This window comes from Melanotaenia boesemani, chromosome 19, assembly GCF_017639745.1.
Source record: "Melanotaenia boesemani isolate fMelBoe1 chromosome 19, fMelBoe1.pri, whole genome shotgun sequence".
Lineage (NCBI taxonomy): Eukaryota > Metazoa > Chordata > Actinopteri > Atheriniformes > Melanotaeniidae > Melanotaenia > Melanotaenia boesemani.
The window spans coordinates 16710479-16726900 of NC_055700.1; the positions used below are offsets into that span (position 1 = coordinate 16710479).

The following is a 16422-nucleotide window of genomic DNA, read 5'->3' on the forward strand; positions in this document are numbered from 1 at the left end:
AGATTTATCTGCACTTCAGCATCATTTACAGGATCATTACTGTCATCAGACAGGGGTCAAATTACTGTATGAAATATGTTTTCCAGTCTTCTGATCATCTTTCAACTGGTGATCATGTTCATTCATCTGAGCACATGGATAATGATCCTTTAAAAAGAACTAGAACAAAGAGGAAAAAGGGAGGAGTGCTTGTCAACGTAATAAATACGAATAAAACATTAGCTGAAACAGTGAAAAAGCACAGTGAACCCAGAGGAAGAGTTGACTGGTGGTTGCTCTGAACTGCAATATTTCACATGCATCTACAGAAATGCAATGTTAATGTAATAACATGTTGGCAATAATGTAATAAGTTGTTTTACTATTGGATGTTTATTGATATCAATTGAAAATGTAATAAGTGCAGCCGTTTTCAGGCAGTCTGCTTATAAAAAAACAGGCATGATCAAATTATTGGCTTTATTACGTTTAAAATGGTCAAAACTGTTATGTTATTGGACATTTTTTTACATTATTGGTTGCTACAGGGATGACACAAACAGTTTATTAGCTGGGCTGCAAAGCGAGCAAATTTAAAATGAACTTTTCAAAATGATGTTATAATTAACAGCAAAACTAGGACATACTAAAAGCAATTACCAAAGAAAAAAAACACTCTTTTTACCAGTCAAACTGGGTGTAAAACCATTTAAAGTAATTAAACTTTTACATTTACAGATTAGATTCATCAGTATGAAGGACACAGGGTTTATTTCGTCTGTCATCAGATGAAGTTTTTGTACAGTATTCAGAGGGAACAGGGTTCTACGGTATTTTCAACTGTACAGATGCTGTAACAGAGAATAAGAAAAGATTGCAGCTTTGGAGTGACATCTACTGGCTAATGCTGGTAACCACATCATTTTGAACGTCTTTCTAATGACTCCTTGGATCCTTAGATTGTTATGCAAACTCTGTAAAACGTAAACGAACAAGCATATTCTGGCCACACGAGGCCTCATACCTGCATGACGATCGATCCTCTGACAACGTGATCCGGGGTTCCATAGTCAAACTGTTCCTTGACATCAAGATAAAAGTTCTCCTTGTCTGGGCTGATTCCCCGCAGCAACTTAGTGATGTTGTTTGAGTAAAGCGTGCTGGACTGGGTTGGTAAACGGCTGGGCAGGTCTGTGTAGCCAATGTGGGTCACTCCCTAGAAATAAATTAATTAATTATAGTCGAGAGAAACGATGAAAAGAAAAATTAGAAGAGAAGATATGCTGTCTTTTAGGTGTAGTTTGAGCAATATGTGCACTGACCTTGTATACTGACAGCTCTCCAGGTACTGTGGTCTCAATGTTTCCACCAGCCTCAGCAGCCAAGTCCACCACCACTGAGCCATCCTTCATGCTCTCTACCATAGGTCTGGTGATTAGGATAGGAGCCCGCCTACCTGTAATGTTTAAATAAAAAGGTAGACATGACAGCACCAACAGTGAGCTGAAAACTTAAAAACGCTTAATAGTCACAGTAGTGAAAGCTGAGTTTCAAGTTTAGATGAATTTGGGGAAATGGTTAAATAAAACATACAAAAAGTACTTAAACCCAACCACAACAGAATATAACTCTTGTACATTTTAATAAAATGTACAAGCCTCATATTCTGAAATATTGCAAAAAAAAAAAAAAAAAGAGAGAGAGAAAAGAAATATTTATGTAGCCTTGTTTTTCAGGACAGTCTATTTTTGAAATGGGTCCTTCACTTTTAAGATTAGCCGCCTGCAGATCTGTGCGTTGTGCATACCAGGAATAAGAGCAGTGCTGATGACGATGTCCACGTCCTGACACTGTTTGGCAAACAGCTTCATCTCTGCCTCTATGAACTCCTTTGACATTTCCTTGGCGTAGCCTCCCTGGCCTTCCCCTGACTCCTTAATGTCCACCTCCAGTGGCTCTGCACCCAGAGATTTAAACTGCTCCAAAGCTGCAGCTCTGGGAGGGGGAGGACATGCGATGTCACAGATTATTTAAGTATCAACCAGAAAATGTCTTTCAATAAACATGAGAATTATGTTGCATGTAATTAAAACTGTTGGGATTATTGCATTTATCAAATGACTCAACAAAAAAAAAGTGCAAAATATACTGATTGTTCTATAAATAGCTTAATTAAAATAAAACTACTTTTTTAATCTGATGAATTATAAAATAAATAATTGAATAAATATACATATGAATAAAATATTCATTTATGCATATAAATTATATGAATTTGAATAAATACATAAATAAATCACTTTTTTCTTACAGGAAAACATCTTTAAATCATCAAATACATGGAAAGTTTTATCTTTTCCTAAAGTAACGAGCAGCAATGGTAGCAGTCCTAACAAAAGAATTTTGTATCTGTTCATATATATCTTAAAACACACTAAAAATAGTCCTCTGCTTTTATCCCATAATTACATTATTTCTTTGGCACCCAGGGAGCATTTGGGGGACTGAGGGCCTGACTCAAGGGCCCACAGTGGTTCACCTCTGTTGCCAGCCCAGGGACTTGAACCCTGGTTCTTGAGAATCAAGCCCACCTCTGTAACTACTACACCACTCCCCTTATATTTTATACCATTTCTGTTGTCAGATGCCCATACCATTAACTGCCTCAACCATGTTTTACAGAAGATGTGATATATTTTGAATCATGAGCTTCTCCTTACTTTCTTATTCTCATCATTCTGGTACAGGTTGCTGTTCCCGAACTGAGTCGGCTTCTTTAAATGGTTTTTGGTCAAATCTAATCTGGATGTTTTATCCAAGAGACTGAGACTAAACCCTCTGTATTTGTCCTCATGAAGTCGTCTTTATGGTAGACTTTAATACTGATACACCTTCTTCTGGAGAATGTTAACTTGGGTGGATGTTGTGAAAGGGTTTTTACTTTAATTTAATTAAATAATTTTGGTACTTTGAAAAAAATAAGCAGCTACTTTCTCTGCCATTCCTGTAATTCCTCAACTTTCCCTCCAATTTTAACTAGAATACCTACAAACTAAAGCTGAGAGTCTACACTAAGCTCATATTAAGTAGATAACTGTATCTTAAACATATGTTTAGGTAAACAAAATAACAAAACTTGTGTCAGGGTCCAAATATATGACTGTTTATTTTGGAGAAACTCGGAAGCAGTTTTTTTTTTTTTTTTGTAGCAAAGACAAGCAACAGGAAAACTAGACATTGACAATCTAAGGCTGAATCCAATTTCACTCCTTGGCCCTACCACTTAGCCCTTCCCCTCCGTTTTGCGCATTCGCGTGTAGGGGTGTCCCAATTTCTTTTAGGACAGAGGGGTTGGGGTAAGTGGTACGGCTATATACCCCTTCAAACGAAGATTTTTCAGAGGCACACTTCAAACAGAGGGGTATGAAATATTTCCCGTTCTATATGAGAAAGCAAGTGTTTCTACGCACATCACGCTTTCTTGAGGTGCAGGGCAACACACACTCACAAAAAAAAAAAAAAAGCCACAGAGGAAAAGAGAGTATGCCGGCACACACAATTTTAATTGCATGGTAAGGAAAAAATGGCGGCACAAGTTTGCCAGCCACGATAGTTTTCTTTTTTTTCTTCTTCTTAGTGTATGGCAACAGGCTTCATTATGGAGTATCTCGACTGAACGCTCTCGTTTCTTGCGGAGTGATCTCTCTCGTGTCATATTTGACAGCAGCATGTTGCAGCAGGAGACCGTGGTGAACCACTTCACCTGTACGGGCCGGTGTGCCGCATTTGTTTACAGGGCTACCAACTGTCACGCATTGGCTATGAGACTCACGCATTTAAGTGGCTTCTTACGCTCTCACGCTAATCCTCCGGTTTCTCACGCTGGAATACACATCAAGAGCAATACTGGCTAATGGAGAGGTTCGGGAGGATTCCCAGTGGGCCGCATTACTTTTGGGCCGTTGTCCTGTTATATATGTCAAAAAGACGCAGCGTCGCATCGCAGCACAGTTCACTCACTGCTCGTAGATCAGTCTGACACGCAGCGATGAGGGGAGATATTTCAGCTCCACAAAACAGCAAAGATGCACAGTATGTATTTTTCCTAGTTTTTTTTTTTTAAATACAACTGGGAGTTTTGCTGGTTTCCCCTGTCTGGGCCCCATGTTTAATATTTTTTTAATATATTTTTTTGAAAGCCAATTTTGTTTACAGAACAGAGACTTCATTATCTATCATACTTAATGTTTTTGGTTGTGTTTGGTTTTCATTCATTGTTAATGAGACTGAGAGTCCATTCTATTTATTTTTTTTGTTTTATTTAAAATTTCTTCCAGTTCCAGTGTAAAATGTTCTTTAGTGACTACTGATGATGTATGTGATTGTGGAAGGGGTGTCCTAATTTGTAGGGGTTGACTTTCAGCCCTACCCTCTGTTTTTAAGGGGCAAGGGGTAGGGGAAGGTGTAACAAAGAGAAACGGGATTGGGCCTACATGTAAACAAACACAATCTTTAAAAGTTCTATCTGTATCAACCAGTCTTTCTCCAAATTCACACCCCTCCCTCTGCCAACACGTAGCCTCAGTTATGAGAAACATACCTGGTATCAAACCCTCTGACGATGGCTCCCATGGCCCTGGCAGTACCAGCTGAAGCTAGCCCAGCAACACCCCCTCCAATAATCAGCACCTATTCACAAGCAGAGCAAAATAAAATGGCCACAGATGACCGAATGGTCACGTTGCACGTTCAAAGTCAAAACTATTATAAACAGGTCCACAGACTTAAAGGAATTTCAACCTCAGAAACACGCAGGATTTACACACACCTTTGCAGGAGGCACTTTTCCAGCTGCTGTGATTTGTCCAGTGAAAAAACGCCCGAAGCTGTTAGCTGCCAGTACAACTGCCTTGTACCTGGAACGACAACGGATGGTGTAAATGTTCATGAATTAATATACATTAAGTTTACTTAATTCAATAGAAAAATTGGGCCTTTATATGTTAAACATGTCTCGAACTTAAAAGTATTGACATTAACAGAAGCTGCTAATAAACATAATTACATGAAAATATCAGTTTTGGTTGAGTTTTTTTGTTTATTTTTTGGTCTCCTTTCTAGTAATGGACCTGATATGATGTCTGTATTTATTATATTGATGTTAAATAAATGTTTTTTAACATAACAGAGCAAATAATGTCCAAGTTTAATCACAGTTTAAAAATAATTTGCCCTCGCTAACTAACAGGCTAATAGATGCTGAAAAGGTTTCTGGCTAAAAGTCCTTACAAGTCTGGTGACAATCCTTTGTCTTTGGGAATTTGTTATAGCTTAATTTCTAAACTTTACATCATTTGTTATGCATCTGTTGCTTCCTGCAAATAGTGTTTAGAAAGTTTTCTTTTCAATATGAAGAAATCATTGCTTGCATGTTCTTTTCTTTTTTTTTTTTTTACAACTTGTTTTACAACAAAATAAAAAAAAGCACTAGTAAACACACCCTGCAATGTTTGCCATGGAGCTCAGAGCATCATAACCCTGAGCGATGGTCACTCTGGGCACTTGGTCCATAGCCAGAACGGTAGCTTTCTTCTGTGACAGCATGTCCATCAGCTCAGAGTTCTGAGCTGGGTAGATAAAGCTGACTAAAGTTGCCGCTTCCTTCATCATTTCCACCTCATGGACACCCAATGCAGGGTTGAATGTAGGCGCACGGACCTGGAATCAGACACATCCAGTAGAGGTAAGTAGAGAGGGGGCATATTACTGTTATACACATCAGAAATTGAGATATTATTACAGGCAGATTTTTATCTTTCCATCCCAATGAGCCCAACATATTCCTCTCTGTTCCCTCTTCATTCCATTACATCTACTTAAAAATCACTCAGATAATACCTTAACCAACACATCAGATGCCAGGACATCTTTTATGTCTTTAATTGTTGCTCCAGCCTGGGCGTACTGTTCGTCAGGGAACTTGGAAGACTCTCCAGCACCTGACTCCACAACGACATTGAAACCCTGTTTGATGAGAGCCTGGACACCGGCTGGAGACAGCGCCACACGTCGCTCATTCTGGAAAATTTCTTTGGGAACACCGACTGTGAGTTGCTTGTATGGGACACCTGGAAAGTCAAACAAGCAGGACATCAGAATGGGAGAGAACTGTTATATTAAATCATTTATTCACATTCAGGATTTACCAGTGACAGAATTGCTTGTGACTGATGCAAACAGACTATAAAGGTGATGAGGGCACAGACTGGTTGTATTTAACAATGTTTCATCACACAGGTCTTATGTTGTTGTGATTGGCAGTACGGGCTTGCATGAATGTAAAAAGCACAGGATTTAAAGACAGCCTCTTCAATATCTTAAAATAGCATTTACCATAAAAACATTATGCTAAGGCATACTGATGAGTCTATATCCTCTAAACATTTATCAGTCTGATGTTTAACTGTTATTGTTCATTCAAAATACAGCTGTTAAGGCCAATGGTATTCATTTAGCTGATATTAAGTCAGAACAAAATGTTAGAGGATGTGTTATCTAAAAAGTGTAAACAGAGATGAGTCATTGGGAGATACGAAGAGATAGATGCAGTGCTGCTTCTTTAATTTACAATTTAAAGCAGACCTGAATCAAATTACCAAAAAGGAGGAATGAAACTAAAGAGGATCAGAAGGAATGAATCAGATACAAAAAAAAAGTTTTACAAAAGACACCACAAGCTTCTTAAAATAGTTGAGAATGTCTTTTAGAGCTTCTATTTGGGTCTGGTACTCAAGCAAAGTCACATGCTGTGTTGTCTCCTATGGAAAATTCCACTGCAGCCTTCACCCTCTGTCTCCTCATCTATGCACAAATACAAAAGCCTGTGGCTTTGCGTCTCTCGTCCTCTTCCTGCTGTGATGACCTGTCCTCTCCCAACTTTTGTTTTACTAAGACTTGAACACCACAAGGCAGCCAGAGACCTGAAAACCAGCTGCCTCTTTCATTTTTAATTTTTTTCAATCCCAAAATAATCAAACACCACTGCTGACAATGTATGTGCTGTTTGTTTTGGCTAGCACATTCAGCACTTAATAGCAATCAGGTAAAGATCACAAGCTCTTGCGCCTGTTTAGTGTAGGTGAGTTAATGCTTTAGCAGGATTAAACTGCTGATGTTTTAGTCTGCTTCAAGCTTCTTGGCTTTTGACATGGCTGTTTGATTGGTTGGCATGGCAACATATCCAAAAGGTTGAACCAAACCTGCATTTGAGCAGGTTCATTTAGTGTGATTTAAAAACTGAATTGCTGTCACAAAACATGACTGAACCACCAGCTGCACTGGTACATTGTCAATAAGAAATGCATCTTAGTCAATGGGTCAGAGTACAGGAGGCATTATCTCTTGTGTCACCTCTAAATTTTTGTGGACAACTACTGATTCAGCTGTGGTCAACTCAGTCCCAGCTACTCCAGTTTTGTTCATTTCTACCATCTTCCTATTCACTATAAAAAGGATAGAGAACAATAAATTCTCACGGCCTTAAAAGCAACAAGTGTAAAACATTGTCACTCGTTTGGATGAGATTTTTGTTTCACTTTATGTTTCCTGGCCTTTGATGCATCAGTACTTGCTCTGAATGTTAAGGAATGATAAAACCACATAAATGATAATCATTAACACAGTGGACAGATGTTACGACAAGGAAAAGAAAAGAAAAAGCACTTTCTGCTTGTCAGGTAGATTTTCATGGTTTTAATTTTTTTTATTGTTTTATACAATTTAGATTATTTATATATTTATGTTACTTTATGTGTCCACATGTTACCGGAAAGTTGTTGCTATACATTAAGTTATAATGCTCATTTCAACTTTTGTTTTTCCTGCTGTCATGGACAAAACCATGTAAAAATATTAGATATCTCTCGTAGTAAGATTGATATTACATACACATGTATAGTTCATGGATAGTTTCTTTAGTTTTCTGGTGTAAGATGTTTTTGTGGTTTTACTGCAAAAACATGTTAGAACATGATCCTGCTTCTCTGGGATGAAAATTTCAGTCATCTCTTTCAGTATTCCAACAAATGTAGAAAAGCTCATCAAAGCTTTCCATCGTATAGGCTGTTGCTGACAGGTGTGTAAAATGACCTGAAGCGAGTGTATAAGGCTGCACAAATTCTCACATGTGTTTGAAGATTCAAACAACCCAGATCAGAACATTTACTCATAATCTGATGTATTAATATAAGTATAAAAATCTAAAGCATGAACATGAGACTATGTTTACAAGATATATTTTTAGTTTATAAACTGACAGTCACCTCACGGTAATAATAATGGCATTAAAACCTTTAAACTACAACATGCTGATTCACCTAAATCAAAATTGGATGTCAGCAAACACCAGTGAGATCCCAGTAGTCCCACTAACTGGCATATTAAGTACAACCATGTTGGTAAATATTACAAATCCTAACAAAGTTTTCATTCTGCAAAATGTGATATTTATACTGTACTTCGCAAATTAAGTCTCACATCCACTTGTGGTCTCTATACTATACATCTATAGGCTCCCCAGAGGTCAAATTTAATCACATCTACACAAAATGATGCCCCTAGACTGCAAGCTGATACTTGTGTGTCCAGAATAGACGTTGCCAGCTGTTACTGGAACTGGTTGAACTGCGGGAATGTCAACCTCTGTCACCATGAACCAGGAAGCAGGAGAGAGAGAGAGACATCAGCACAACCCAGCACACACAGACATAAAGCCTCAGAAACCAGCTGGTCACTGTATACAGACTTGAGGTCACAGTACAGAATAAGGCCTGAGGGCTGCAGTATCCTCACTGTGACATTGAAGCTATAAGACAACACAGGTAGCACTTACTTTAAAAGTAAACCTGCTGTATAGGATTAAAGAATGCCCCTTATCGTTTTATTCATCTCTATTTTGCCCAAACAGGATTAAAGTTTTCACAACAACTATAACATTCCTAGCTTTAAGACAAGCATACAATTAAGAAAGGCGACTGGTGTCAGACGATAGTACATTTAGACCACAATGACACTAACAAAGGACAGAGATATCTATCTATATATCTGGTACCAATGTCTATTTTATAAAATGAGCAGTTAACACCTGCCATCTTAAAACCAGACACCTGATGTAAAAGTTCATGAGAATGCACAGAGACTCTGCAGGTGGCGTTGCTTTCATGTGGCTATCAGTCATTAAACTAGCATGTGGGTTAAGAGCAGCTTCCAGCATTACAAGCAGTCGAATCTCCAAGAGTCAAACCATTCCTTTATGATCTAATTACTTATAGATAACTGCTTCTCCTGTAAAACCTGCTGTGAAGTCTAACTGTGTAATTATGCACTTTGAGCTGTTCATTTTCTTAAAGGCCAGCCAAGCAAAGTTTAAATATGTCTGAATAATTTCTGAGTTACTTCTGAGAAGCTGTTGTTTCGTATCAATCATAGGAAGTGAGGCTGTGTAATTACACACAAATATACATTTCTACAAATATGTTTTCCTCACAATCTAGAAACTATGCATAACACATACCTTCAGTAAAGGATGCAAGTAATGTTTATTTCAGTCCTGCCTCATCTACAGATTAATCATTGACTGATTAATCATCAGGTCACCACAACTTTACAATGCATGTTCCAAGTGTTAAAAATGAGCAACTCTGAAGGCAAACTTTCCTTTTACACATTTTTGTGTGACTAAAGTGAAAAGCAAGTTAACTCATTAAGTAATTGTTTCTTTAATGCATGAATGCTGTCAAATCAAATGTCTATAGCTTAAAACAGTTTTGAAATATTTACCAGAAAAAGATGTGCAGACAACATCCAAATATCACCATAATGTCTCCCCAACTTTCCAACCTGTAATGTGTTCATTGTACACTGTACAAGACACATGCTGGTGTTAGCATTTTGTAGCAGCAAACACCACATGACCTTGACACAGAGCCTTCATTGGAGAATTACTTCCATACCTTGTAGCTTTGTACTAATCTGTTAAAATGTATACTGCTACCTAATCACTCTACAGCCTCTTACCTGGACTTGTGCTTCGCCAGAGAGCTTGCTGGGTCCTGAAAAACCTCACAGAGGATGATTTAAAAGCACGGCAACTCTGCACCTTCACACAGGACACGCTGCTGAACACAGGGGCTGAGCAGCTGGTCGCCACAATACGCAGGAGGCTCGCCATGGTGCACACACACCTGACTCTCACACTGCAGGAGGAGCTCAACAGGACAGACAGCAGCCCTCCTGGGGAGGAGACAAGTCGGACATGTGCCAACAGACAGGGGGGAGTGTGGTTGGAGGTTACAAGTGAGAAGGAAAATAATTCAATACATCTAGTAAGATTTTTAGCTGGATCTACATATTTCTAAAAGCTCCTACAATTTGAAAAATGTCCTACAGTGTCTTTCCTTGAAAAACAAGCACATAGAAATGACCTTTTATTATGCAACATTCACAATTCTCCTATGCATGTGCCACTTTGCAAGCAAAAATGATTTCATGACCCATTTTTTTTTTTTTTTTTTTACCATTTTAAGACAGAAAAACATATTGTGGCATCTGTCAATTGGCAAAAGTCACAGACAAGCATTTTTAAAATTGCAGTCCATTGACTGCTGATGAAGCAGTCAACAGTATGTGGAACAACATGTTTACTTTAACATGAGATAACAGAACTGGGATAAACCGAGGAAGGTGGCTGGTGTAGTAGGGTTTAAACTAGAACTGACTGGCAATAAACTACTTTCTGCCACTCTGTGAGCCTTGAATAACAAATGTTTAGAAATGTAAACTAATCTGAAACCCAAAGCCAACTTAAAATGACAAAATAAACATGAATTACTAATTGTAAGTGCTGAAAGTGGAGATGGAAGGACCGCATCAACAGATCTATAACACATTAAAGTGTGATCCATAAAAATCTTTGAGACAAAGCTTTTATTGTTTTATTTGTTTAAGACAGTCTATAACTGAAACAAGCCAAACAGCAAAGCTCCTCTTTAAGTAATTGTTTTGTCCAACCAACCACCATAATTTTATTAGAGGACAAAGAAGACCTCCCAATCCCAAATGAAAAGAAACTTGGTGGGAAAAGGAGATTGAAGCCATAGAAGCGCTTCCTACTAACAAGGCCCGTCCACAAACCTGCAGTGGGATTAAACCATGTTTTTTACCGTCCGACAACCTTACAGCATCTCACGTATGCACCGGGGGAGACAGGCTGGACATTCATGAGCTATTTAGAACTACGACGTATAAACACATTTTAGTATCAATTAAAATAAATTGGAGGAACCACTGAAATAAAAAGGAAAGCAAAATTATAACAGTAAAGGTCAATATAACAACCAGGAGAGCATTTAATTGGTTTTCAATATTTACAGAAACTGCCACGTGACCAAAACAGCATGGCTGAAGCGGTTATTTAGCTGTTTTTTTTAGCTGAATGTGCAGAATAAAATTCGGTCGGGACCCTCGTGAACCTCTGGCTAAAAACTCTGAGTCTGCCTTTAAACATTTACGTCTACAATTTACAAATTTACATAAAATCTATGACTTCCACATGACAGCCCGCTTTCAACTGTGTCATTCACAATAAGAGTACTAAATGTGTTTGTGGCAGTGCAGCTTTTATTAAGCTATCTTCATACTCTGCATCATCCATGTAGCAGCACTTCTCTCTTTTTGTCTCCTCTCTCTGCAGAGGAGGGGGGGCTGCTGGAAGCTAACATTAGCTAGCTGCCGCGCTACATAACATGTAAAAAATTCACATCCCTTTCATTGATGTGGGCGATGACTGACTCAAAAAAAATCCCTGCGCACTCATAAAAATGCGAACCGAAACAAACACAAGGCGGAAATTGTTAGTAATGGGGCTAACGATGAATAACTCGACTGACCTTTGCAGACAGTCCGGGGCCCTGTGCAGCACTAGCGAACTTTCCGTCGACCCGGAAGGTGTCCGCTCAAAGTGCCGGCATGAAAATATTATTGGATCGTATGAACCGCATCAGAGGATATACGAAGGCAGTCTTTTCCATCCATTGTTTTATTGATTTCTTAGAACAGATATATGTCAATGACGCGGCACCAACAAATCACACATCGCATATTTATTATATATATATATATATATATATATATATATATATATATATATATATATATATATATATATATATATATATATATATATATACATATATATATTGTATTACAGATAAATTATTATTACAAAAAAATTACATTTAGTTGATTGGCAGTTGGATGACCCCATTTACAGTCAAGATATGTTAAGCGTGTCAGACACGTGACCTAACTAGGTGGACATTTTTTTATTTTATTTTTTATTTTTTAATGGAAGCCCAATCGTATGAAGCTTTAAACAAACACAATTCGCGACTTAAAGCACTTGCACAGTAATACAGAAACCGTCCAATGGAAACATTTAATCCAAAAACAGGAATGACCTCCCAAATCTGAATTATCCTGAAAGCGCAACTCTAAAATGTCCACTGGGGCCCGCTCTAACACAGCCATTCGCATCTATAAATAAACACTAAGGCCCTGATCTATTAACGCTTTGCGTGTACTAAAACAGGTGCAGACGGCTTTGCTCCGCTAAAATCGGCCCAAGCTTATCTATCAAAGCCGCAAACATGGAACTGCGTCAGTTATCCTGGCAAAACTGCGCCGCTCTCCACTTTGCGTTTCTGAAGCTACTGCATATGCATTATGGGCGTTCCGGCCAGAAAGTGCACATTAGTGGGAGGAGACTATGCAAATAAATCTGGTTTGCGCAGCAGTGGGATTCATGTAGCCCGCAAATAGTTTGCGGTGTTTATGTTTGCTCTAAAAATAGCGTTTCTGAAAAGCAGGTGCTAATTGGCACAACAGTATACGCGCAATGGCTGCAGTAATAATTTTAAGGAGGAGGCACAGACACCATGAAAGGCGACTAAGATAATGCATTTTTTTCTATTATATTAATATATTTAGAATGCCAGAGAAGAGGATTGTGGAGACGATCCAGCGTTGCAATATTAGAATTGCTGGATAAGTTTAAAGACTTTATCATGCCTGTCTTTATTATTATTATTATTATTATTATTATTATTATTATTATTATTTCTTTATAGCTTTTAAACCTTTATTATTTCTTATTTGTTCCTTGCATGTTTTTATATGTACAATACCTTGGTTCCTAAAGGTTGTTGTTAGTGTGCCTTATAAATAAATTGAACTTGAATATGAAACTATATTGCAGCATTTCTGGTGACATTTAGATTTTTTTCCTCGACTTCCGCAATATTTTTATTTGTCTCCTTTATTTGTCTCAACTTCTATCGGATAAAAGTTAATTTTGCGTTTGCGGTTTCCTTGCTCTCCAGAACCTTACATGACAGAGCAAACAGCGCCGCTAAATCCTCATTTAAATACTGCTGTTTGCTCCGCAAATGATAACAGGAGCAGTCTTAATAGATCAGGCGCTAATCGTAGAAACATAACCAGAGCAAAACTGCGCAGCAAATGTTAAATAGCGCAGCAGTTTTGCCCTCGTCATAACTCAGCCCCTAAGTGTGCTAAGAAGTACCATTAATATAGGATCAGTTTGAGTCCACAGTACACCGGCTTACTCGCACTTATCACACCTGCCATTTTGTGCTGAGCTCTATTTCTTTTCAGTCTTTGTTTCAAGTTCCCATAAAAACACTGAGGACTGGACACCAAAGACGTTTTCTGTTACATGTTTTAGCAGGTTTCAAGCATATGTGTGAAAGCGATATATATATATATATATATATATATATATATATATATATATATATATATATATATATATGTTTGTAAATGATAACTGGTTCTCAAACATTTTTTTTTACCTGGTTAAATAAAGGTTAAATAAATAAAGTAAAATATAATACATATTTATGTGTAATAAAGTTTAAGGAAAACACATTAAGATTAAATAAACGTTTAATAAATTGTTAGTGTTATAAGTGTAATAAGCCAAACTGTTTGGTACTGGGGTTAACTAAAGCTTTAAACTATTAGAATACCTACAAAATACGGATTTCCAGAGGGGAATTCTTTAGTTTGAAGCCTCATGAGCAATTAAATATTATTTTTAATTGGGTGCAATGCAACGTTTACTTTTAGAATTTAATTTATAAATGTTTAAAAGTGTAACATTTCAGAGAAAATAGGATATTTGAGTTGGACGCTGATTTAGCAGTTGCAGTTTCCAGACAGTTAACTTCGTCTGGGGTCTGGAGGATGCCGCTCCAGACATGTAGCTGCAGTTTTCGAATTATCCAGTAGATGGCACTGTCGCACAAAAAAAAAAAAAAAAAAAAAAAGCATCAGGGGTCTAGAAGTGCGGGTCCAGATCTGCGGGTCTGAATATGCACGTTTCCAGGTATGCAAACACATACTATTGAGCAGAACTCCCGAACCATGTGAAGCGCTTATAAGTACTTATTATAAACGTTTAGTAAATTTGCTTCTAGCTCATTCTTGCACCCAGAGTTGCTGAACTTGTAACTGTGCTATAACCTCTGACAGGAGCAGCTGCTATTTCTGAAGCTGCCTGTTTTTGTTATTCAAGCTAGCTAAATGTAGCCTGTTTTTAATAAATCAAAAACTTGGTTTTGTGATTCCTTATCTTAAACTGCTTAGTGGAGACACCAATTTCAATTCCTTTGATGGATAAACAGTGTTTATTTTGCTAATGCAGCCTCCCATTCATCAGTTGATAAAAGAATAATTTCACTGCTTTTTGGCATTTATTCCATTTTAGACCAGGTTAAAACAGCAATCTGGCTGTATTATCACTTTCATGATAAAGTCAAATTTTTATTTCATTTGTGAAAATGAAAAAAAGACAATTGCCCTCCTTTTTTAAAATTCTTATTTAAATTTATTCTTCTTCTTCTTATTATTATTATTATTATGAACATAGAGCACATTTGACCATGTTCAGTTAAAAAAAAAACTACTCAGAAAGAGCCCATTCCACTACTTTTTTTAATAAAATGTTTTTAGCTCAGCCTAGCCCTGAGGGGGAAAAAAACACAATGAAATCTCCCTCTTTTTGCATTTTTACAAATATGCTAAATGTTGTATAAATCTCAATGTGTCTTCTAAAGATTGTGACTGAAGGATTATTCAGTCTAGATGTAACCACTCTATTTGGTGTTATTCTTTAACTGGATTAGGTTTAAATGCTCTGTATACACCCCAAAAAAGGTGGTAAAAACAGCTTCTGTAGGGAGAAAGTGCAAATTCCTGGCCTGGTGGTGATGAGGGACGTGGACATTGTAAAGTCAGTTTGTTCTGGATCAAAAAGCTAAAAACTTCAGGATTTTCAGAAATGTCCTGAACTACTGCTCCTTATCAGAGGTATGAAAATACACCTATATCCTCCTTTTAGTTAATGAAAAATGCACTGATGAACATTTTAAATAACGTATTTATTATCAAAGTCAAAGTCAGCTTTGTTGTCAGTTACTTCACATGTACAAGACATACAAAGGAATCGAGATCACGTTTCCCACTGTCCTGGGGTGAAGACAGGGCAGGACATTTCAACACTGAAGTAACCATTAAAAATAAAAAAATTGCACAGACACAACAAATATCTGAAAAAAAGAAAAACCGAGATTATTGCAAACTGATAAAACTGCCAATAAAAACGAATGCATCTGAAAATATCTAAACAGCAACAAAGCAAACTTCAGAGCAATGTTCCCCTAATCAGCTCAAATATTTTCAGTAAAAAAAAAAGAAATTGCATAGTCATAATAAATAAAGTTTAAATATTTAAGGTATGAACTGATCCTAAGGCTAACTGTAACAATAACAATAACAATAGGGGGTTCACAGTGATTTGACAACTTTCATGGATATGTAGATGTTATGTATAGTGGTGCAGTCAGTAATAGCAGCAGAGGTGTGCAAAGTGACATAGTGCAAGACAGTCGGTTAGAGGATTTTGGGTGGGGGGAGAGCTTTAACTGGTGGAAGGGGCTGAGGGTGGAGAGGGGAGAGAGTTCAGCATCCTAATCGCCTGGTGGATGAAGCTGTTGGTGAGTCTAGTGGTGGGGGAACGGAGGCTCCTATACCTCCTACCAGAGGGCTGGAGGCTGAACTTGTTGTGTGCAGGGTGGCTTGCATCGCTCACAATTGTGATTGCTTTGCAGGTGAGGCGGGTGGTGTATATATATATATATATATATATATATATATATATATATATATATATATATAGATAGATAGATAGATAGATAGATAGATAGATAGATAGATAGATAGCTAGCTAGATAGATAGATAGATAGATAGATAGATAGATAGATAGATAGATAGATAGATAGAAGTACTTTATTCATCCCAAGTTG

At 37.5% G+C, this 16422-nt stretch overlaps 1 protein-coding gene across 1 annotated transcript in view; it reads right to left on the reverse strand.

Moving 5' to 3' along the window:
- nnt (nicotinamide nucleotide transhydrogenase) overlaps window positions 1-11996 on the reverse strand; it is a 34683-nt gene extending 22687 nt beyond the window's left edge. The window contains exons 1-9 of the mRNA XM_041969865.1: window positions 11925-11996; window positions 10054-10269; window positions 5878-6107; window positions 5480-5697; window positions 4808-4895; window positions 4580-4668; window positions 1787-1974; window positions 1302-1435; window positions 1004-1195 (exon numbers count right to left, since the gene is read on the reverse strand). Coding sequence (XP_041825799.1) covers window positions 1004-1195; window positions 1302-1435; window positions 1787-1974; window positions 4580-4668; window positions 4808-4895; window positions 5480-5697; window positions 5878-6107; window positions 10054-10207 — 1293 coding nt within the window. The 5' untranslated portion in view covers window positions 10208-10269; window positions 11925-11996. The remainder of the gene's footprint in view (window positions 1-1003; window positions 1196-1301; window positions 1436-1786; window positions 1975-4579; window positions 4669-4807; window positions 4896-5479; window positions 5698-5877; window positions 6108-10053; window positions 10270-11924) is intronic.
- Between the last annotated feature and the right edge of the window lie 4426 nt (window positions 11997-16422).